Source organism: Bos javanicus, chromosome 4 (assembly GCF_032452875.1).
Source record: "Bos javanicus breed banteng chromosome 4, ARS-OSU_banteng_1.0, whole genome shotgun sequence".
Taxonomy (NCBI): Eukaryota; Metazoa; Chordata; class Mammalia; order Artiodactyla; family Bovidae; genus Bos; species Bos javanicus.
Window position 1 is genome coordinate 81,587,185 of NC_083871.1, and position 24,671 is coordinate 81,611,855.

Below are 24,671 nucleotides of genomic sequence, written 5' to 3' on the forward strand. Positions count from 1 at the left end.
TAAATACATTAAAAAAGTTTGACAGGATATCTAGTAAAATTAATGACATTTATTTTTAATACCATACTCATTTGATTATTCCTAAAAAGCTGTTAACAAGAGTTTAATACATACGCTATTTCCCAAAGGAATACCAATGCCTTTCTTTATAGTTCTCACCTTCACATTTTACAATTTTAACTACCATTACCATAAGAAAATAATAAAGAGATACGTTATACTATTTATATAGCCTTTTATTTAAATATTAGATCAATATCATAATTTCAACCTGACTGCTTTAGTGATTGATGTACCTAACAAAGATAAATCCCATAATTTATTACTGGTTGAATAGAATGTTCACCAAAATGTGTACTAACATGTTTATTTTTAATGGAAAAATATAGTCCAGTGTGTTCTGATAAAAATCAAATCAATTTAGGTTATGTGTTTGATAGTATGAACAGTTTCCTATTAGGTTATGTGGCAAATATTTTCCATAAATCAAATGGGATGCACCTACAGTTTCAACAATTCTGACAAAAGCATATATTTTTAATATGTAATAAGAAATACAATTTAACAAAAGTATTAATTGGTTAAGTAGCACTAAAATTACATGTTGACTTCCTAAGTGCAAATAAAAAGTAAAAAGTATAAGAAGTCATGTAATAAATATTGGTAAAGTTCTTTGGCTTATTCTTTCAAAATTTGAAAAAAATAAATGATTAATGACTGGTTAAGCAATCTTTTGCAAGTCATGTGGTTTCTAATTCTTTGCTGTCAAGAAAATTAGAGAAAGAATCTTGAATTGACATCTGAAAGATCATTAAAATAACTGTTGATGACAGAGCACTGTGATCTTGGGGACGTAATATGTAAGAAGTTCAAAAAACTCAGTGATTTAACTATGACAAAACTCCATCCGGTCTCAAATGCTTATTTTAAAAGGGTACTTACAAAATTTTTAAAATTACCATTAATGTGCAACTACATCTCATTCTAGAATATGTAACATTAATAAATAGATACACAAATCACTTGAAAAAAATCTCAACTCTATTTCATTAAGGTTGCATCTCTGATAAAATGTACTGTTAGTTTATTTTCTTTTAACTAAAATATGCACTGCTGATTAAGAAGAAAATGCTTCGTAGTCAGAGGAAATTTTTAAAAATTCCCACTCATATACTTGTTTTAAAGAAGTACAACAGGGTCATCAATAAAATATTTTCAAGCATAAATATATGCTACATTAAAAACCTGCAGAAGCAATGTAAGTTCATACACACAAAAACCCAATGATGTCCAATTGTTGAAAAGTCTGTTCATACATTTCTAAGTGAATATTGATTAATATCAAATGTAAGGTATTTTGATTCCACTAGATACATTTACAAGATAACTACTGTATTTAAAAGTGTCTACAATTACACACTGAAAGTTGTATCTTTTGTACCTTGATTTTAAAAGTTTAGATGGCAGTTTAAAATGTGCTCAATCCAGTTTTACCAGAATTTTTTTGTGTGGACCACTTAAACCAAGATATCAATTTAGTACTACCAATAATGGGAGAAAAATTACATTACATTCCTCTTGATGTGATACAGCAGGAAATACATATCATCACCCTAAGTAGTATTCTTGCTAAAAAAAAAACCAAAAATATACTCCAATTACTGGTTACACTAGTTCTGATCATGAGGAAGTAATTAAAGCCAGACTGTAGAATGCTTTACAAAATAGCTAGCTTATCAAAAATGTCAATGTCATAAAAGTCTTCCCTGGAGACTGAAGAGACATGACAACTAAATGAAATGTGTGAGCTTGGAATAAATTCTTCACCCAAATAACCAAACCAAAACAAAACAAACAAAAAACAGAGTATAAAGGCAATTATTGGGCCAACTAGAGAAATTTGAATATAAAATCTATTAGATATTTAAATGTTAAATTTCCTCTGTTTCATAATGATATTGTAGTTATACAGAATAAAGTCCTAATTCTTATACATAACATGGTGAATGTGAAATGTCATTTCCACAATAATCAAATAGTTCAGGAAAAAAGATAGTGATAAATATGTACAAATATCAGTTGTGTTGAATCTAGATGAAGGATATATGAATGCTCATTGTATTATTCTATTTTTCTGTATAGAGTTGAAAATTTTCAAAATCAGAAGTTAAAAGGGGTACTAAAGCCAAAATTTCAAGACAGCTGACATATACTATAAGCAAAAAAAAAAAAATCCATGAAACAATTCAACAGTGAGTGATTCAGGTTCCTCAGCGTGTCAGATGATAGATCCTTTCTGCCTTTCAAAACATCTCACAAAGGCTATTCATATACAGTTCAATAAAAAACAAAGCCAAGTATGATGGATCTCACAGAACTGTAGTAAGACCAGTTTCATTAATTAAGTGGAAGAGTCAGGATTTGAACTCCAAAGCCCATGTTTGTTCACTCACAATATGCTAACTGTTATTACATGGACACACTTTGTTATTATAGGAACAGGTTTGCTTTTATGACACTCATCATCATTTTCAAAATTACTAACAAAATCTCTACAAACTTCCCATGTTCTATCAAGGAGAATGAAATGGACTGCTTTATCCCCTTCCCCAAATCAATCCTAGAGAAATTACAGGAACCACAAAGGAGTGAAAGAGTCAAGAACTCAGCCACTCTGACTCCCAAACTCTATGCATTTCCTGCCTCCCAACCCCACCACAGACAGTGAACTCATTCTATACAGGCTTTTGATACTAATATTCTTTCACTCAGTGGTAAGAATTTTCTATTGTATAGTCCGCTAAGGAGTATTTCAGAACCTCTTTTTGTTACAGAACTAACTCAAATTTGATAGCTGGCTTCACCCTTTACTAGATTTGTATTCTTGGGCAAGTTTCTTAACCTCTCTGAACCTGTTTGCATCTCTGTAAAATGGTGATAATAATACCCACTTCCTAAGATTATAAAGATTAATGTACTACATGAGAAATGCTTAGCATAGCACTCAGGATTTTAGCTACAGCAAGTAATATTGATAGAAGCAGTACTACAATAGCAGCAGCAGTGACTTTTTTTTAAGAGTTGAACTATATTAATAAAAATAGCTACAGGAAAGCTGCTTTTGCTGGTCTGATGTTTACCTGAACATTTGATGTGCAAATTATATGTACTACTGCTATCCTATTTATTCTTTTTCTTTTGACTTAACTAACCACATAATAGCTTGATAGTTCCATACAGATATTATTAAAATTGTCCACATTTTGCATATGGTAAAAAGTTACTTACTCTGGTGGAGGCATTTTTGAGGGTTCCACATCCCGTAGGAACTCACACTGAAGAGCCTGCTCTGCAGTGCAGCGCTTACTAGGATCCAAGGCGAGCATGTAATCAAATAAGTCTAGTGCGGCTGCAGGAATACTGGCATGAGAGGATTACAAAAGTCATGCGAGTTCTTTTGACTCAAGTTTAATGTTTCTGTAGGAGCTTAAAACATTAGCATTTTGTAACACATTTGCAACAGTTTATTCCAATAAGTTACAAATCTTCCTTTGAAGTAATGCTTATTTTTTACATAATTTTGTAAGTATTATCCTAAATAATTTGAAAACTGGCAAACAAGAGCATATTTATTACCCTATGGGCAATTTGCTGTTTTAACATTAACTAAAAACTGAACAGAATAGTTTCCTACAACAAAATAAAAAGCTGAATTCAAGTATCTTGAAAATGGTTTCATTAAAATTTTAAATGATATTGTTAAACTTCTCTCAGGTAAACACTAAATCAAACACACAACCCAAATAACTGATTTCATAAAGATGGTGAAATGCTTACTTGCATGTAGCAAAGGGACATTCAAAATTAAATGATATAGTAGAATTGTGATAGGTCTACCTTAGGTCAACAGAGGCTAGAATTACATTTAGAATTCTAAAGAAGTAACTTTGTAAAAAAATCAATGCAATATGGATGTTTAAGCATCCCCTTCTTACAAAACAAATTCTTCTCTTAACTTTCGACGATATTGCTTCTTTGGTTTCATGGTGTTGAAATACGGTAGTTTGATTACATCAGGCCACACTGCAGGACATGGACTCCCACATATACGGCTAAACAACACATAAAAAGAAGTACATCAATATAAACTACATCGAGAAAATAATACATACAAATGCTATACAAAACAACGCCTTTTTAAATATACAAAAGCTGAAGTTCTGATATAATGTATAAAAGTTTCATTAAATATTTTCGTCATCCCAAATAAACTGTTTAAAGAATTTCTTTTCAGTGAATGCTTTTAACACTCTATAAACATTCCAATTTCTAGAAAGAAAACCTTCATATTTGCAAAATCAAATCTTAAAGACACAGGTAATATTCAAAATATGTTGAGCATATTTTTAACCAAAATTTTAAATTTTTATACCAACTGAGGAACTAGAGTTTAGTATATGTATCCTCTGGTTTTGCAGGTACCTATCATTACCACTTCTCATTAATATAATGAAGCTTGCAATAACCGCAGAAAAGATTTCCTACACTGAAGACACTAACTAAACTGTATAGACTGCTGCTGAATTTGATCAACTAGAGAACACTAAAAGTCACATTCCTGAAACATGTTCTTCAATTTCAGTAGCACCTCTGATTTCAAGGTATTTAGAACTTTTAACTGCTTTACTCTCTGTATCTTGAAATCCCTCACTATTCTTATAGTAAGTCCTTCATAAACTAAAGAAATGCTGTTAACAGATAACTCTAGCTGGTAAACATTTTAAAATGCTTTGGTAGTTATGTGCTTAACTCAAGTATACTGAATCTCAAGAATAAATGTGTATCTTATATAAAATTACCAGCTGACCTTCATATACAAAAAGAAAAGGTCCATGCATCACTGACTTAAAAGTAAAAATATTCTACACATAAATACAGGTACTAAGGTACAGAAGCAAGTGACAACTAAAGTTGCCATTCTTCAGCAGACCTTAAGATACTACATTAGAAACATTTATACCAGATGATGAGAGCATTTTTAAAGCTGTGTCACTGAAACTGCATTTTGTTTCAATACAGTTTATGATTTTTGTAAATCCAAGCTTTTAAGATCTTACTCTTCAATATGCCTATCTCTTCTTCCTTTCAACCTCATTCTCACAACCTCCTCAAAAGGAGAGAAGGCCAAACTCAGGAGCATGGTTCTCTATGATCGGGTCCCAAACTGTCTTCCTCATTCTCATCTTTCAACTCATCTCTCCACAGGCCAACCACTCCTCCATGTCTTTGTTCATACTCCTTCTTCCTAGATTCTACCTAGCTGAATCCTTTTCATTCCTGAAGATGCACATCAAAAGTAATCTATTTACAATGTTTTCTGTATCCTCGCTGCCCAGAATAGTCACTTTCTACATGCTCCTGATATCTTTTTATTTCTATTTATTTTAAAAGTAATCTGTTTATTTTCTGTATCCTCGCTGTCCAGAATAGTCACTTTCTACATGCTCCTGATTTCTTTTGACCCTATTTCATCCTGCTTTACATGTTAGTTGTTTACATGACTTTATCTTACTAAATTATGGTAAGAGAATCACTCTTGCACTTTCATATATTACATAAATATAAATAATCAATCCCTTGCAGATTGATCTGCACCGTAATAGAATTATAAAGTACACTGGAATAAAGAAAATGAAAGATACTTTAAACTACAGAAATATAAGAAAATGTACTTGAGTTAGAGAAGAGATACAGACTTTTGCCTACAACTCAAAGGATAAGTAAACAATAAACAGGAAAGGGAATAAGAGAAATATGTTACTGGCAAAGGTTAATGCACAGGCAAAGTCATGACAATAGCAAAGTATAACATTCGGGAGGCAGATCAACGAAAGTGGTATAGGTGGAGTTTGGGGCTACAGAGGTTTATTTGGAAACACAGACAGGGGTCACACAACAGTCTTATGAGGCAGCCTGCCTAACTACAATGAAGACAGACTTTGAAAACAAACTTTAGACCTAAACGCTATCTGTGTGATATTGGTGAAACTGTGCTGCTTAGAATCTGTTGCTCTTTTGTAAAATGGAGATTCATTTTATTTCAGAGCTGTGAAAGTAAATGATCCAGTATCTGGCTCATTAATAGCCTTATAATAGAAATCAGCTTCATTATCTCATACCTAAAGACTTCTGTTTTATATATTCTGGGAAGATAGTTGACTGGGAAAGTTATCTAACTGGGAGCAGCATACAGGATGGAATACACATTCTAAGATAGGGAAAAATTTTAGAAATTAGGAAAGTAGACATGACAGCAACTGATAACTGCATTTTAGCAAAACCAGTGTCTGATAATCAATTAGCTATCCCTAAATCATTTCTGAAGACATTCTGAAATTCATCATATGCTAAATCCCTAAATATCTGAGATCTGTTATGGGAATCTATTTTGATCTGATTTATCTATTCTGATGTCAATATCACATGAAAGCTTTACATTTTTCTTAAGACAAACCCCCCTATGTACTCATTCCTCTAATTATCCTTTTCAGGATTTCCATACAGATGAATTGTAGAATCAATACCGTCACATTTCAAAAGAGAATCCTGTTGGGATTCAACACAGCTGCTCTGGATTAAAGAACTGTGATGTTTACAAAGCTTAATGTTTCAATTTTTATATTTCCTTTGGTTTTATACATGCATATCTCATTTTATTACACTTTACATTTTTTTATTTAAACAAATTTCAAGTTTGTGATAAGCTTGTGTCAGCAAGTCTACTGACACCATTTTTCCAACATCATTTACTCACTTCATGTCTCTGCAATCACATTCTGGTAATTCTCACAGTATCTCAAATCCTCCTTCACAAGAAGTTCACAACTTGCTCAAGGCTCAAACGATGGTAGGCACTTTTAGCAATATAGTATTTTAAAATTAGGGCATATATACATAATACTATTGCATATCTAACAGACTATAGTGCAAATATAACTTCATATGCATTGGGAAACCAAATAATCTGTGAGTCACTTTATTTTGATACTCACTTTATCGTGATAGTCTATAACCAAACCTGCAATAGCTCCAAAGTTTACTTGTATAAAGTTTTTCAATTAGATCTTGTGTTTCTTTTTATGGGGTTTAGTGTCATTTTTTGAATTTGTTCCTATCCCTATTGTATTTCCTAAGCAATAATTAGAAGAGTTTTGTTAAAGGAAATGGTCAAAATGTGGCAAAAATTTTTTTAGAATGCCATCTGAGATCCTACGGTTCCTAATAGTTTTTTTAAATAGTTGTTTATTTGAGGCTTTCCAGGTCTATTATCATCACCTATAATCTGAATACATCTGTTATTTTTTCAAATATGTATTCTTCTTTATCATTATGATATGCTACATTATGTGGTAATTTCCAAAAAATGTTAAAATGCTAATGATGCTACACAATATTTGGTAATTTTTTGGTTTCTAATTTTAATGAGAGTACGTTATTGTTTACCAGTGGGAAGAATGAGAACTTCTGGTTTGAGAAATACAACACATGGTAAAGATAGTAACAGACAGATACAAATTCACACATACCTCCTGCTAAGCATTAATTTATTCCTTTTTACTTTGGGTTTAATTGTTGTGACTTTCAAATTTCAAAAGAATGCTTCTTTAGTTCTATCAGTTTGATTTTTAGAAACTCTATTGTAGCCATCATCTGCATTTTTTGACTTGGGTTACTAATACCATGAATTATATTAAGAGATCTTCTAATACCTAGTCATCCATACATTCAAAGGAACTTCCCTGGTGGCTCAGATGGTAAAAGCATCTGCCTACAATGCGGGAGACTTGGGTTTGATCACTGGGTTGGGAAGATCCCCTGGAGAAGGAAATGGCAGCCTACTCCAGTATTGTTGCCTGGAAAATCCCGTGGACAGAGGAGCCTGGCAGGCTGCAGTCCATGGGTTGCAAAGAGTCAGACACGACTGAGCAACTTCACTTTCACTTTCAATCAAAGTACAAGTTTTTAGCGTAATGCTGTATTCTACTTTTTAATTGGTCTACACCAGCAGTTTGCAAAAATGGGGTTCCCTAGACCCTTCAGGTGTCTGGTAGATCAAAGATACTTTTAAAACATTATTTACACTTTTCAATGTGTTGACTTTGCACTGATAGTATTAAGCCAATGGTATATAACACTGGCACTTTAGCATGACTTGAGCCAGAGATGCCAGACTATTAGAAGTACATACTCATCAATACCACTTGATGGGGTGGGGAGGGTTGTCACTCAAGAATGCACTTGTTGAAGCAGGAAAAATTATTGTTATTAAATCCTTACACTTGAGTATGTATCTTATTAATATTCTTAGTAATGAAAGAGAAGATACTCATAAAGCACTTCTGCTGCACAAAAAAGTGACGATCTCTTAAGAAGCACTTGTACAATAATTGAGTTGCAACCTGCTGCTTTTCTCATGAGCCACCATTTTTACCTACAAAAAGAACTATCAAACTATGGTCATTGACTTGGGTATCTGCCAGACATTTTCTTATACAGGAATGAAGTCAGCTTGTTACTTCAAGGAAGACAACTGCAGTGTTGTCAATTATAAAATTCAAGTTTTCAGGAGAAAAGTCAAGAATACTGAAAGACTTACGTCTGCACTGTAAACTTAAAAGCTTCAAAATAAATACCTAAAGGCTTTTCTAATGAGGTTAGTGTCATAACAAGAACTATAAAATGAAATGTTACATTTAGAAGATCTGCTCAATTCAGTGATCCAATATAGATTAAGTGACCCACACATAATGTTACAAAATCATCACGGGTAAAAGACCTATTCAGAGTGTAAGATACACCAATCTGTGGTTACAGACTGAATATTGCAAATAACCTGCTTAAAAAAAAAACTGCCACTCACTGCAGTTTCAAGGAAGAATGAATATGCACACTTATTTGAAAAGACTACTGAAAACATCATATCACAGATGTTTATCCATATGTTTATTAAGCCAAACATACAAAATTTATAAAAATGTAAAAACAATCTTATTCATTTCACCATTTATCTTAGTTTGGAAAAATATAAACTTTTTACAATTAAAATATTATGCTAACATATTGTTTTAAAAAGAATTAATAAATATTTTTAATTCTCAGTTTTAAATTTCAATACATTCCATCAACATAAACAAGCTCCTGGGATTTTTCACAATGTCTGACAGTGTAAAGAAGTTCTGAGACCAAAAAGATTAAGAAGTACAAGTCTACAGAATTCTTTATGCTACTGATTTATAAAAGTACACATGCTTCACTTTTTCAAAATATGCAAATATTCCCTCATTTCCAATATTCTGGAACAACCAAAGCCTATGCCTTTAAAGTTTTAAAAATTTTACCTGTGTGACCTGAGGCTTTGTGTATGTGTAGGGCAGGAGAGAGGGTAGATTCTTTTCATTTCAAATCTACTTTCTTCCATGATTAGTTTTTTATTCCCTAAGCAATATACATTGTGTGATATAAGGTTCTTTCACTGGCTGCCAGAACACCTAAGAGTTAAAAGTGTGACTCTCATGTAGAAACATTTTTGCCCTCGTTTATCCCTTTTTTGTCCCCACCTATGTTTTTCACTCTCTTTGCCATTACTTTTCAATTCAAGCCACTTATCACAGAATTTTTGTAATCTGCCTAAAACATTTTCTGGAATCAGGTGAAGTACAAATAACTTGACCACTACAGTGTAAAGCTTTTTAAGACAGATTCTGATTAGTATTACTATCCTTAATACATTTATATGTATTTGTTCAATGCAGACCCCAGAACTCATCATTCCTGAGGCTTCAGACTGGGGAAACATTCCAACATTACTGCAAGTAAGATAAGGGGACGAGTATGTATTAGCAAACTTACATTTATTTAATTTTTATAATCCTAAGCATATTTGTCCTGTTTTACTTGTGAAGAAAGAAACTTACAGATTATGGAACTTACCCTAAGTCACAAGAGCAGGAAGTAGCTGAGATGGCATTAGCACCAAGGATTGCATCATTCCAAAGCCCACCCCTTTCAATATATTCTGCTGCCTTCTTCAAATCAAGGAGACATGTCTCTTTTACCAGAAATGCCCCCTTTTCTTCATGTTTTAAAAATAATTAATGCTATAAAATCAAACTTGAAGCATTCTTTTTCATAATATAAATATTTGATATCTTACCAAAACCTAAAGACATTTTGAAATACATAAAGTAGAAAATAGTCCCCTCCCTAACCCCCTCACAAGCCCATGTTCAGATTAACAGATCCAGACTCTTCTGATATGTTTAATTTGTCTCCTGTATATGGGATCAAACCAATCACAGTTTCTGTAAAATTTATCTTCTCATGTGACAATGTTGCATCTCCATGTCAGGATCTCCAGATCTACTACCTCCTTTTTAATAACTGTAAAGTATGCCACTAACGGAATGAACTTTCTGTTTCCCATTAATTGACCTAACATGTTCACAAGATAATCCAAACACACTCATGTCTGAAGATCATGACTTTTCTGTTGACTCAAATCTCTACTCAAATGATACCTCATGAAATTTTCTCTGGTACCATATACACTACCTTCTATTGCTTTCTACCCCCTTACACTTATCACCACCTGATACATTTTATTCTTTGTTTTCTTTCTGTCTCCCCCAACAAGAAAGCAGAAAAGGATGTGTGCCAGTTACTAGGCACTGGAGATACAATCCCCACCTCTGCTGTATCCTCAGTACCTAGTAACTGGTACATAATCAGCACTCAATAAATACTGTTGAATTAACTCCTTGATTTGAAATGTCCTCTGTATTATATTTTAAGGTCCATATGAACTTTCTTTACTTCTGAATTTACCATATAATTCCACTGATTCATCTATGGTATCTTGTGCCAGCACAAAATACTTTTAGTTACTAAAATTTGGTTTTAACATATGATATGCCAAATTGTCCCTCTTTTTAAAAAAATTTTCCTGATTACTTTCAGGTTCATCCCTCCAGATAAAATCAATCAGTATTCAAAAAACATCCTCTGAAATTCTCATTAGGACTATAATGACTACTAGAGGATGAACTGCCATCTTAAAAAAAAAAAAGGAAAGCTTCCTAGCCAAAAATAAGATATCCCTCTCCAACACTTACTCAAATCTTCTTTAACATTGTAGGTGAAACTGGTTAATATTTGTAAATAATCTTTAAAAGCTATTTCTTTCAGAATATATGTATTAGTATATATACCTCTATTGAGTTCACTTTTCTAATACTACCAGTTAACTTATCAGTGCCTCTAAAACACTCTTAAAATAATAATACCACAAGTTAATTTTTTCTAATTCTTATCTTTGCTTCTAGTATTTTACCACTAAACATGATTTATTCAATTTGTGATACATACTTTTATCACAGTAAAGAAATATGCCTCTATACTTAATTAGGAGTTTATAATTTCAGCAAATGTCTATTCAACAGCTATTAAGATAAACACACTATTTTTTGTCTGTTAAAATGATGAATTATAATGAAGGAATACCTAAAGATAAAACATTCTTGTATTTTTAGGATGACCCTACTTGACTCTGTAATTTTTAATAAAACATTAGATACCACAGGCTAATCAGTTCTTTTAGAATTTTTATATTAATGTCCTGTAGAAATTACTCAGACTTTCTTCATTAATTTTTGGTGTTTGTGTCATAGTAACTAAAAGCTCCAGGAAGTTTTATTTCCCACATAGTATAGAGAATGAATAGCTTCTAAGACAAAACTACTTAGATTCAAATCTCAATTTTGCCACTTGCTAGTTTAGTTGTATGACTTTGAACAAATTCTTCACCTCTATAAAGTTCAGTTTTCTTAATTATAAAGACAAGACACAACTGAAGTAATTCAGGTGAATTCTTAGAACAATATTTGCACCATGTATAAACTAAATAAATAGCAACATCATTGATAGAAGCCTAGTATGCAATCCAATTAGGAACAATATTTGGCTAATAGAAAAAAATGGAAGAAATCACTACCAAAAGAAAAAGAAAGGTACACAGATACATGATTTAAACATTTTATTTTAACTAAAAACATATAAATGTATATTTCCCAATGTTCTGACACAGAGCCATGGCCTTCTCTTTTAAGAGAGGATTCACTGAATGGGGTTCTACATTAGCTTTCTTGCACAAACCACAGCCATAACATATCATCAAGAATTCTAAGCCATCTGATTATTGAATTATTCTAAATTTGTAAGACTTTTCTTTCTTATAGTACCCTGCACATACCTAAATAATTTAATAGCAATGTTGTTAAGTCTTTGCAAAGCACATCTGTCCATAATTGAACAACATATGTACAATAATAGAATATTTGTATACAAAACTGGAAACAACTCCCTCTTGGTCATTGTACTCTTCAACTGCTGGAATAAATACATAGTCTTAAGAAGAGAGTGTTAAGCTACTAACTGCAAATATTCAGTGTGCTATGTTATCAAGCTAGTAGTATTTACAGATGGAATGGAGAGCACTAATGAATCCACTAAGTCTGCTAAAGGGAAAACTGATAGTATATGGGTATTTTTGTGTCTCATACTAATCTTTCCTAAAAATTCTCAGCCATATTTTCAAACACTCATCCAAATCTTACAAGTTGCGAATTAATATTACTATAAATAAGAAAACCAAAGCTTTTTTTTTTTTTTTTAAATATTAGATGAAGAGAAAGATGACTACCCTATGACCAAGGTCCTACAATAGGCTTCAAATAATGAAGACATATGCTAGTGAGTACATGAATGTATTTCAGTGTGTGCATACATATACAGATACATATAAACATGTATGCATATACGTATATAAAAGAGTATTTCTTTCTAATATCCCCAAACATTAATTCTTCCATATGCCACACTCTGAAAAACAGAATCTACCATTCATTCTCTCCTCCTTCATATTTACTCCTCCTTCCCAGTCTTATTTTTAGGGCCTCGAACATGTTAATTTAATCACAAAACATTTATGGACTTTAAGATCCTTAATTTTACTAGAACAATCATCAGAGTGCCTGTAACATAGTCTCTCCTCCTTTCAGCACTCACTTATCTTTAAATAGAAACGTGATGTTTGCCTAGAAACATAAGCCTGAAAATTTTTTAATTTCCTACAGATATTACAATCACAAGCTTACCTTATTAATTCTAGTTGTGCAAGCTCCTGATTTGCTTGAAATATAGGTTTTTTAGTGAAGAGTTCACCAAGGATACATCTAACAGGAAAAAACAACCATGATTATCAAAAGGTATGATTTCACTTAATTATCAAAAGTTTCAAATTAATTATTCAGGAAATCTATCTTACCCACAGCTCCACACATCGATAGCTGGTGTATACCTTTCTTCTCCCAGCAGCAGTTCAGGTGGACGGTACCACAAAGTGATGACTTTGTTTGTATATGGCCGACTAAAAAACAGAGAAAGCACTCTTTAGAGTTAATATGTGTTAGAATAAGAGAAATTCTCTTTGTTGGTGCTGCTGTTTACTCATTAAGTTGTGTCCAGCTCTTGCAACCCCATGGACTGGAGACGGCCAGGCTCCTCTGTCCATGGAATTCTCCAAGCAAGAATACTGGAGTTGCCATTTCCTTCTCCAGGGAATCTTCTCAGTCTCTTCCCAAGGATCGAGCCTGCAATTCCTACATTAACAGGTGGATTCTTTACCACTGGACCACCAGGGAAGCCCCTGAAATTCTCTTAAGAAATATTATTTGGCCAATCAAAACCATCCTACAATCCTAACTAAAACCATTTTCATCTGCCTGCATACATGCTATGACATCTAACATAGGATCATAAAATAGATCCGAAAGCAATGTAATTAACTGAAAAATTCAGTCAAGTATTAAAAAAAAAAAAGTCACCTTGTTTTAACTGTAATATGGTCAAAGAAAGACCTATATATCAACATAACTGTTGGCAGATTGATCTTCATCAAATCTGGCAAATTACTAATGTGTGGCAAGATACAGTTCAAACTGTAACCACCTAACAAAAGTTTTCAACTGGGCATACTTTCCATTGACAATATTTTATTTATTTTAACCCATTTTGGTATGTGAATAGAAAGTACAGACAGGTAAACTGTAGTTGAGTTCAGTTCAGTCAGTCAGTCATGTCCAACTCTTTATGATCACACCGACTACAGCACACCAAGCTTCCCTGTCCATCACCAACTCCTGGAGTTTGCTCAAACCCATGTCCATTGAGTCGGTGATGCCATCCAACCATTTCATCCTCTGTCGTCCCCTTCTCCTCCTGCATTCAATCTTTCCCAGCATCAGGGTCTTTTCCAATAAGTCAGTACTTTACATCAAGTGGCCAGAGTACTGGAGTTTCAGCTTCGGCATCAGTCCTTCCAATGAATATTCAGGACTGATTTCCTTTAGGATAGACTGGTTGGATCTCCTTGCAGTCCAAGTGACTCTCAAGAGCCTTCTCCAACACCACAATTCAAAAGCATCAATTCTTCAGCACTCAGCTTTGTTTATGATCCAACTCATACATCCATACATGACTACTAGAAAAACCATAGCTTTGACTGGGTGGACCATTATTGGCAAAGCATTTATAATATGCTGTCTAGGTTTCTCAGATTTTCTACCAAGGAACAAGTGTCTTTTAAAATTTCATGGCTGCAGTCACCATCTGCAGTGATTTTGGAGCCCAAGAAAACAAAGTCTCTCACTGCATCCATTGTTTCCCCATCTATTTGCCATGAAGTGATGGCACCAGATACCGTGATCTTAGTTTTTTGAATATGGAGTTTAAAGCCAACTTTTTCACTCTTTCGCTTTCATCAAGAGGCTCTTTAGTTCATCTTCGCTTTCTGCCATAAGAGCAGTGTCATCTACGTATCTGAGGTTATTGATATTTCTCCCAGCAATCTTGATTCCAGCTTGTTGCTTCATCCAGGCCAGCATTTCACATGATGTACTCTGCATATAATTTAAATAAAACAGGGGACATATACATCCTTGATGTAATTCTTTCTCAGTTCACAACCAGTCTGTTGTTCCATGTCCGGTTCTAACTGGTGCTTCTTGACCTGCATGAAGATTTCTCAGGAGGTAGGTCAGGTGGTCTGGTATTCCCACCTCTTTAAGAATTTTCCATAGTTTGTTGGATCCACACAGTCAAAGGCTTTGGCATAGTCAAATAAAGCAGAAGTAGATGTTTTTCTGGAACTCTCTTGCTTTTTCTATGATCCAATGGATATTGGCAATTTGATCTCTGGTTCCTCTGCCTTTTCTAAATCCAGTTTGAACATCTGGAAGTTACGGTTCATGTACTGTTGAAGCCTGGCTTGGAGAATTTTGAGCATTACTTCACTAGTGTGTGAAATGAGCGTCATTGTGCAGTAGTTTGAACATTCTTTGGCACTGCCCTTCTTTGGGATTGGAATGAAAACTGACCTTTTCCAGTCCTGCAGCCACTGCTGAGTTTTCCAAATTTGCTGGCATATTGAGTGCAGCACTTTCATGGCATCATCTTTTAGTATTTGAAATAGCTCAACTGGAATTCCATCACCTCCACTAGCTTTGTTCGTAGTGATGCTTCCTAAGGCCCACTTGACTTCACATTCCAGGATATCTGGTTCTAGGTGAGTGATCACACCATCGTGGTTATCTGGGTCATTTCTGTGTATTCCTGCCACCTGTTCTTAATCTCTTCTGCTTCTGTTAGGTCCATACAATTTCTGTCCTCTACTGTGCTCATCTTTGCAAGAAATGTTCCCTTGGGATCTCTAATTTTCTTAAAGAGATATCTAGTCTTTCCCATTCTATTGTTTTCCTCTATTTCTTTGCACTGATCACTGAGGAAGGCTTTCTTATCTGTCCTTGCTATTCTTTGGAACTCTGCATTCAGATGGGTATATCTTTCCTTTTCTCTTTTGCCTTTAGCATCTCTTCTTTTCACAGCTATTTGTAAGGCCTCTTCAGACAACCGTTTTGCCATTTTGCATTTCTTTTTTGGGGGGATGATCTTGATCACTGTTCTCCTGTACAATTTCACGAACCTCCAGTTCTTCAGGCTGTCTGTCTATCAAATCTAATCCCTTGAATCTATCTGTCACTTCCACTGTATAATGGTAAGGGATTTGATTTAGATTATACCTGAATGGTCTAATGGTTTTCCCTACTTTCTTCAATTTATGTATGAATTTGGCAATAAGGAGTTCATGATCTCAGCTACAGTCAGCTCCTCGTCTTGTTTTTGCTGACTGTACAGAGCTTCTCCATCTTCGGCTGCAAAGAATATAATCAATCTGATTTCAGTATTGACAATCTGCTGATGTCCATGTGTAGAGTCGTCTCTTGTATTGTTGGTAAGGGGTGTTCTCCTATGACCAGTGTGTTCTCTTGGCAAAACTCTGTTAGCCTTTGCTCTGTTTCATTTTGTACTCCAAGGCTAAACCTGCCTGTTAACTCCAGGTATCTCTTGACTTCCTACTTTTGCATTCCAGTCCCCTATGATGAAAAAAACATCTTTTTTGGGTGTTAGTTCTAGAAGGTCTTGTAGGTCTTCAAAAACTGTTCAACTTCAGCTTATTCGGCATTAGTGGTTAGAGCATACACTTGGATTACTGTGACACTGAATGGCTTGCTTTGGAAATGAAGAGACATCATTCTGTCATTTTTGAGACTGCACCCAAGTACTGCATTTCAGACTCTTGTTGACTATGAGGGCTACTCCATTTATTCTAAGGGATGCTTGACCACAGTAGTAGATATAATGGTTATCTGAATTAAATTTGCCCACTCCGGTCCATTTTAGTTCATGATTCCTAAAATGTAGATGTTCACTCTTGCCATCTCCTGTTTGACCACTTCCCAATTTACCTTGATTCATGGACCTAATGTTCCAGGGTTCCTATGCAATTTACAGCATCGGACTTTACTTCCATCACCAGTCACATCCACAAATGGGTGTTGTTTTTGCTTTGGCTCTACTTCTTCATTCTTTCTAGAGTCATTTCTCTACTCTTCTCCCGTAGCTTACTGGGCACCTACTGACCTGGGGCTCTTCATCTTTCAGTGTCATATGTTTTTGCCTTTTCATACTGTTCATGGGGTTCTCAAGGCAAGAATACTGAAGTGGTTTGCTATTGCCTTCACCAGTGAACCACATTTTGTGAGAAGTCTCTTGCTATGACCCATCCGTCTTGGGTGGCCCTACACAGCATGGCACATAGTTTCATTGAGTTAGACAAGGCTATGGTCCATAAGATCAGTTTGGTCAGTTTTCTGTGATTTTGATTTTCATTGTCTGCCCTCTGATGGATAAGGATAAGAGGCTTATGGAAGCTTCCTGATGGGAGAGACTGACTGCAGGGGAAACTGGGTCTTGTTCTGATGCCTGGGACCATACTCAGTAAATATTTAATCCAATTTTCTGTTGATAGGCGGGGCTGTGTTCTCTCTCCAAATCAGGTTTATTCTGTAAAGAACCACTGGCAATAGGTGAGAGACTTTATCTAATCTTCTAACAATGAACACATATATATGTGTCTTCATACACATACACATATATCATATACATCTTTAGATCAATTCTAAACTTCTCTTTCTTTCCAGATAGTCTCCAAATCACAAGAACACAAAAGCTATATCAGGAAATTCCCCAGAACGGCTGTATTCCAAGCCAGGCCACCTGAGGTTGGCTTAAACTTGGACCAGTTTGGGAAAGGATAAAAAGGAGCATATAATTTACAAAGCAATTCCCTCTTGCCATCTTGTAGGTCTGAAGTTCCAAGCAGCCTGCTTCCACACAGCCAAATTTCTCCAAATAATTTAAACATTTATACTATAAGGCATTGATCTAGACATCACAGCATTACCACAGTTAGGACTATAAAGCCAGGAAAACAGAATACTTGACCTTGTGAAAACAGAGAAGATAGTCTGTTTTCAACAGCCAACAAGCATTAGATTTTTCTAACATTACTAAATTATTTTCCTTAGTGATTTTTGCTTGTTTTTACTAGCATCACTTCGTATAATAAGGAAGTCTCTTAAACTCTAGATATTCTAATTAAGCTGGATTTAACCATTTAAAAATATGTTCACCTCTTGATGTCCTACCTCCTTTTAAATTTGAAGTGCCTTCCCATTTTACTCGCACTCAAACCTATACCTCCTTTAAAACACAGTGAAAGATCCGTCTCCATAAGGTCTAATCTCGTTTTAACAAGAGACTTATTCTTAAAGAGAGATTCATTTTCATATTCTTAAACTTACACCATACTTACCATTGTATTGAACTATTTTGTTTTCTCTATGTTCCAAGAAAGTCAAAAGGCCTCAGAGACCATTCTTTATTATGAACCCCACAAACTAAGCCCAGAACGGTGCTGGACATAGGGAAGACCTTTTAATGTATATGGCCCCAACTTTAGGTGACATACAAGAATTAGCTGGTGGCAGAGGGGAGGCAAAGTATTAGAAAAATATGATAAGTAGTTTTCTAAAACATTTCAAGGGTCTGTGAGCATATGAAACCTGTGGTCTTGTTATTAAGGTACAACTAGTCTCAAGAAAAATGTTTACTTAAAATGGCCAAGTAAATAGTTAACCTTTAATCTTTTCATGTTTAGAAATGTTTTTATATTTAAAAAAATAAAAGGGTGAAATATGTGGAAAGATTATACAAATTAAGGTTAGTAAAGTTCATATTTAAATGAAAGATTATTTTACATAGTTTAAAAAGAAACAATAGATCCAAAATGGGTCTGTTACTTGTGTAAACCCCACACCAGCAAACCAAGACTTAATATCTAACCTAATTGCAGGTTCAAGCCATCCCAGAAACTTCATCTTAATCAATCAGTCTGGAATTTCCTGGTCAGCACTAGTGAGGTAATCTGTCACATAGACAACCCCACCATCCCTTAAAGGAAAACAACCTTGCTACAACCAATCTGCTTTCTGCTAGTATAACTTCCTTGTCCCTACCCCCTCTGCCTTTAAAAATCTTCCATTTTGTATAGATCTTTGGAGCTCCTTTCTACTTGCTAGATGGGATGCTGCCTGATTCATCAAGTGCTTAATAAGCCAACTAGATCTTCAAATTTACTCAGTTGAATTTTGCTTTTTAACAATACTATATAACAAGTTCTAGGCAACATTCAGAAACAGTCATCTTTAGCAGTTAAAATTAGAGTAGTTCACTTTTTTATTAACTCATCAAAATCAGAAGTGAAAATATTTATTTTCACTTGAAAAATATTTACATACTCAAAAATGATTAACAGAGACTAGTGGAATATACTTCCAGGTACATAGCAAAAGAATTTAATGTATACCAATTAGCAGCTTTTCCAAATATATCCAAATATTTAGTTGCTGTCAAAAGAAAAATTACAACTATGTAAATACTGGAAACATTTAACTGTAATATCTGACATAGAAAGTTCAATTTTAAAACACTAATATAATCTATATTGTGAAAATTCTTTCTTCATGAAGTAAATACTGAAACTGATGTATACATTTTATAAAACAAAGTACCATCCGCATTTCTCTTTACATTCAATTAAGTATCAACAGAACAGAGATCAAAGGTTATCAGTAGTAGATTCCAACACTGCCCTTAAGACTGGGGACCTCAGGGGCCTTTTGATGTGGTTATGGTCTTCCCGACCCTACTGCCCCACAAGCGTCACTGTACTTCTAACAGAGCCAAATACTGCCCTAACGGTGTATCCCCAGGCTGGCAGGCAGCTCGGTCTTCTGTCTGGTCTAAACAGGTAAAAGGTAAGGCAGATGATCAGAGCAAGATTTTAGGCCCTTGATGTGTTTAGAGATCCTGGATAATCCAAGTAAAATTCACAAACCATAGTTGATAACTTTGTTAAAGATACTCTTAAAAAATGAAAAAAGAAATCGCATAAAGGGAAATAACTAAATAAGCTCTAAAATACTTCACTTTTCCAACAATACATAAAGTCTACACTTAATTCTTTTAGAGCATAACTTATATGAGGAAAACATGGAAAGAGTTCAGCTAAGTAAATTCACTGTATGACCAAATGTCATGTATCCTTCAGAATCTACTACGTAAACACTTACCAAAATTACAAAAGAAATCTGGGACCTATTTCTAATACTAACCCTGCTTCTAAAGTCAAAAACCCAGGAGTCCTCTTTGATTCTCTTTTCCGTCAAATCTCATATCTAATGTATCAACAACTCTGTCAACTCTACAACCGAATAGATCCTAAATCCAACCATTTCCCACAATTTCAAGGAAATCTGAGTCACTGCTCACTTTGAGTATGAGCCACTATTATCTTTTCTCTGGTACTCCTACAACAGTCTCTTAACTAGTTTCCCTGCCTCCATTTCTAGCCTTCTTCCCCCATTTTTATGGTTTTTAAGCATAAAACCAGGTCATATCAGTCAGCTGCTTAAACTGTCCAGTGATTTTCCACGGTAATTAAATAAAATTTAAACTTTATCTCCAGTGATAAGACTGTAACCTGGAGTACCTGTTACACTGGGAAACATCTTGGCCCCTTAACTTTGCAAGTCTGTTTCCAGGCCTTGCAGGTGCTGAGTTCCTTCTATTTGGAATGTTATCTGCCTAGATCTTCATTAAGTTATTCTCTTCTCATCCCTCTGGTCTTAGCTCATTTTTACTTCACAAAGAGTTCTATCCTACTATTTTAGCTAAAATTACCCTAGCACCCCCCACCCACCGCCACCCGCCACACTCACAATGACCCTTCAGAAACTATTTTATTTGCTTTTTAGTATTTAGTACTTTAAATTCTTTCTTCTACCCAATAGGTTCATGGTCTACCTTCTTTCATGATCGTGTAAATGAGACCAGGGACTTGGTCAATCTTTTATATCTCTTAATACGCAGCCAACAGGTATTACCTGGGTCAGTGTTTGGCATATAGTAAGTACTTATTAATATTCTTAATCAACTGACTTATGCCATAACTATCAATATATAACAATAAACACAATCTTTTCTTCATGCCCTTTTCCCATTCCCTTCTAATTTTATCCCACTTTCCTCCTTTTGATATTTTCTTAGAAAAATAAATTTCTGTATCATAAGATTGCTACAGAAAAATATAAGTAATTTTTTTTCCAATTGCTGTCATCTTAGGATCACTTGCACATTATAACACATGCAAATTTAGAAGTCCTATAAATACCTATGTCTTAACATAAAAGGAAATTTATTATCTTGTAAACCTGCTTCCCATTTCCTGTCTCAGCAAACAGCATCACAGTTTATGGCAGAGACTACAAAGCTGTTTCCTAAAATCTGTTCTTCCTTTCTTTGACGGGAGCTGCCCACCTACACTACATCTCTCATCCTCACTGCAGTTAAGTATGGCCTTGTGCCCAAGTTCTTGCCAAAGGAAAGTGAACACAGGTACCATTTCTAGCTTGGCTCACAACACCACTCCTTTCTCTTTTCTAGCTTCAAGCTGACAGACATGGTGACCGACTTGGAAGGCATGTGAAGAAAGACAGCAAATCTTCCAATCTGGATCCTTAAATGACTGTGTGAAGCAGAGTCAACATTTCCTCTAATAATATGGTAAATTACTCTCAATTTTGCATCAAGGTAAAGTAACAACTATTCCAGATTATTGAGTGAGAAATACAAACTTTTTATTCTTTAAGCCACTGAATTCTGAGGTTCTCTTTGTTATAAATTTAGTTTACCCTAATTAATAAGTCATTTATTCAGTTCCTTAAGCAGAAATCTTACCATAGGGGTAAAGGCAGGAATATGTCTACCAACATGTCAACCATCAAATTCTAACAATTCTGTATCTTATGATGAAATTCATCTCCATCTTTACAACAGCTATGCCCATTGCCTAGTTTAGCTATGATTATCCTACCGAGGTTTATTCAATAGCTTTATAACTGATTGCCCTTGCTTACAGGCTTACAAGGTCAATTTACTTTCCAAAGTACAGCCAAAGTGATAATATAAAATAAAATGCTGATGTTTACACCTTCAATACACACTGCTGTCTCCAGGAGAATATCCACATGAGACCTATAAAAGTACTTGGTTCTGGCTCTGACTACACTTGACTATCATTTCCCTGAGAAGGCTGAGCAAATGCTTATTTCTAGAACTAGGAGACAGAGCCAGGGAGAGAAGAGAACTGGCAAAAGAACTTTAAAAAAGACAGGGATGTTTTAATTATGTTTTAAATGTTTTAATAAACATTGAAGTAAGTTTTTAAATATATTTTTAAAGTTAATACTCTCCCTCCCTCTGGGTCGTCCCAGTGCACCAGCCCCAAGCATCCGTGCATCGAACCTGGACTGGAGACTCGTTTCATACATGATATTATACATGTTTCAATGGGTAGGGGAGGGAGGAGGGAGGAGGGTTCAGGATGGGGAATGCGGGTATACCTGTGGTGGATTCATTTCAATATTTGGCAAAACTAATACAATATTGTAAAGTTTAAAAATAAAATAAAATTTAAAAAAAAATAAATAAAGTTAATACTGACCAGAGACAACAAAAATGACTTTTTATTAAAGTCAAAGAAAAACTTATGATAATTTACACAAAACTTTCACAAAATTGTGTCATGCCTCAGTTTTATCTTAGTGCTTAATGAGGAAAAAGCAAACACAGAGAAAGTATGCAGACAGGACTCTAATATAAAAGAAAACTCAAAGGTAGATGGAATTAGCAGTGAATAAGACCAATCTTGAATTACCCAATGTAATAATCATTTATAGTGTTATCAAGAGAATATTTCATTATATGATTAGGATACTGTGTTTACAAATGTAAAAACAAAAGTATAAGACACTGAAACTGTTTTAAAACTAGGACATTTAAATTCCAAGAAAGCTAAAATACTGATGTAATAATGAAAATAGATCATCCAAAGTTAGACAAATAAATGAAAATCCAGAGTCCTCAAAACTAAACATTTAGAACTTGGTCTACTGGTTTGGCTACTCACAGTCAACATCCTAAAGATGGTTTTGTTTAGATCACAAAGAGAAAACACAAACTGAAGTGACACCATACATCTGACGATTTTTTTTTTCTTCATGGACTAAAAAAATTGTGGTATTGACATGTCTACCCAGTCTTTTCACACACACACAGAAAAAAACAAATTCACCCCTACTAAAAAAGAAACAACATTGAAAAATATACAGTGAGGTTCTTAGTATTACAGAATAAATTAATACTTAAAACAATCCTAAAAATAAAAAAAAGAATTTTTTCATTCCAATTTATTCCCACAATTAAATTCCAAGCAATAAATTCCATAACCTAGCAGACAGACACACATAAAACCCCTCAGACATTAAATTAGAAAACAAAGAACAGTAACTCTAACAAGCTGTTACTCTCAGATGGCTAGAAACTAACTTTGTAAAAATCCAGAAATAATGGTCTCAACATTGAATATTCTGATTTTCAACTTCTACTGAGTATCTTCTGCAAATAAGTCTCATTAACAGTTTTTGGGGAAAAAAAGCAGACACTATTTCTTTAGTCCACTAGGGAAGTGACACCACCACCAGTTATTTTTCAAAGCTTCTACTTTAATGTGGCTAATTAGATAATAAATTGTAAAGTCATCAGACTTATAAATAATTTTCATGGTAAATTGCAGGTAATTTTAAATATCTGATGCTATCAAAATATTGTTAGATAGACAAGGTGATTTAAGGGAGATTCAGAAATGGAAGTATCACACAACTTGCTGGAAGACTAAATGAGTATATTTTATTTGGCAAAAATAAAATATAATATTTGAAGGGCCAACAACTAATCTTAATATAATTAATACAACATATTCAAGGATCAGAATTAATCAAGCAGTTACCATGAATGTGTTTTATGTTTTAAGGCATATAAAACACAAAAGTTTAAAATAATGATACCTATCTTTAAATAATTACAATTTTAGCTCTAGTGAAAAGACAAGAACAGAAAACGACCAGCCCTAAGGAGGCAATTAATTCTGAACATAATTTCATCTAGAACCTGGACAAGCAGCAACAGGTGGCTCTCCCATTCATACCCTACATAGGTTTGGGAAAATTTAGTTTTGGCTTTAACGGCAATCTTATGAAAAGCCTCTAGATGGCAATATTGTCTTCAAATGTTTAAAAATCTTTTATTCATGTTAACTTTCAGAACCAAGAAATAATACATGTTTTTCAATAAACTATAAATATCTTAGATATTTGAAATCCTTTATCTTAAAAGTTGAGAATAATGAAACACAGAGAGATTAACTGACTTGTTCAATATTCCACAACTGGTAAAACAGCAATGCCAGGCCTAGAGCCAAAGTTTCCTAATTTAGGCCTAAGGATTTTGAGTTCTTAGCATTAAAGAAGTAAATGTTCTAAGCTATAGTTTCTTCTCTAAAAGTGAAATTAATTTCAACTTCTATACAAACTGTATTTTTTTCTTCATATGAGTCAATCACATAAAGAGAAAAAGAAACCCCACTACTTAGAAAAGCACTGGGGCCAAGACCTAGTAAAATAAACACTCAGAAAGAGGGTTTATCATTGTGGCTGAAAGTCCTGGGAAAAGTTGGACCTAAACAAGCTACTAAAAAA

The 24,671-nt window shown here is 34.2% G+C and overlaps 1 protein-coding gene across 4 annotated transcripts in view; it reads right to left on the reverse strand.

Moving 5' to 3' along the window:
• Window positions 1-24,671, reverse strand: part of CDK13 (cyclin dependent kinase 13) — a 125,623-nt gene that overhangs the window by 11,640 nt on the left and 89,312 nt on the right. For all 4 annotated transcript variants that reach the window (XM_061415377.1, XM_061415375.1, XM_061415376.1 and 1 more), the window contains exons 8-11: window positions 13,382-13,483; window positions 13,212-13,289; window positions 3,996-4,112; window positions 3,289-3,420 (exon numbers count right to left, since the gene is read on the reverse strand). In XM_061415377.1, coding sequence (XP_061271361.1) covers window positions 3,289-3,420; window positions 3,996-4,112; window positions 13,212-13,289; window positions 13,382-13,483 — 429 coding nt within the window. The remainder of the gene's footprint in view (window positions 1-3,288; window positions 3,421-3,995; window positions 4,113-13,211; window positions 13,290-13,381; window positions 13,484-24,671) is intronic.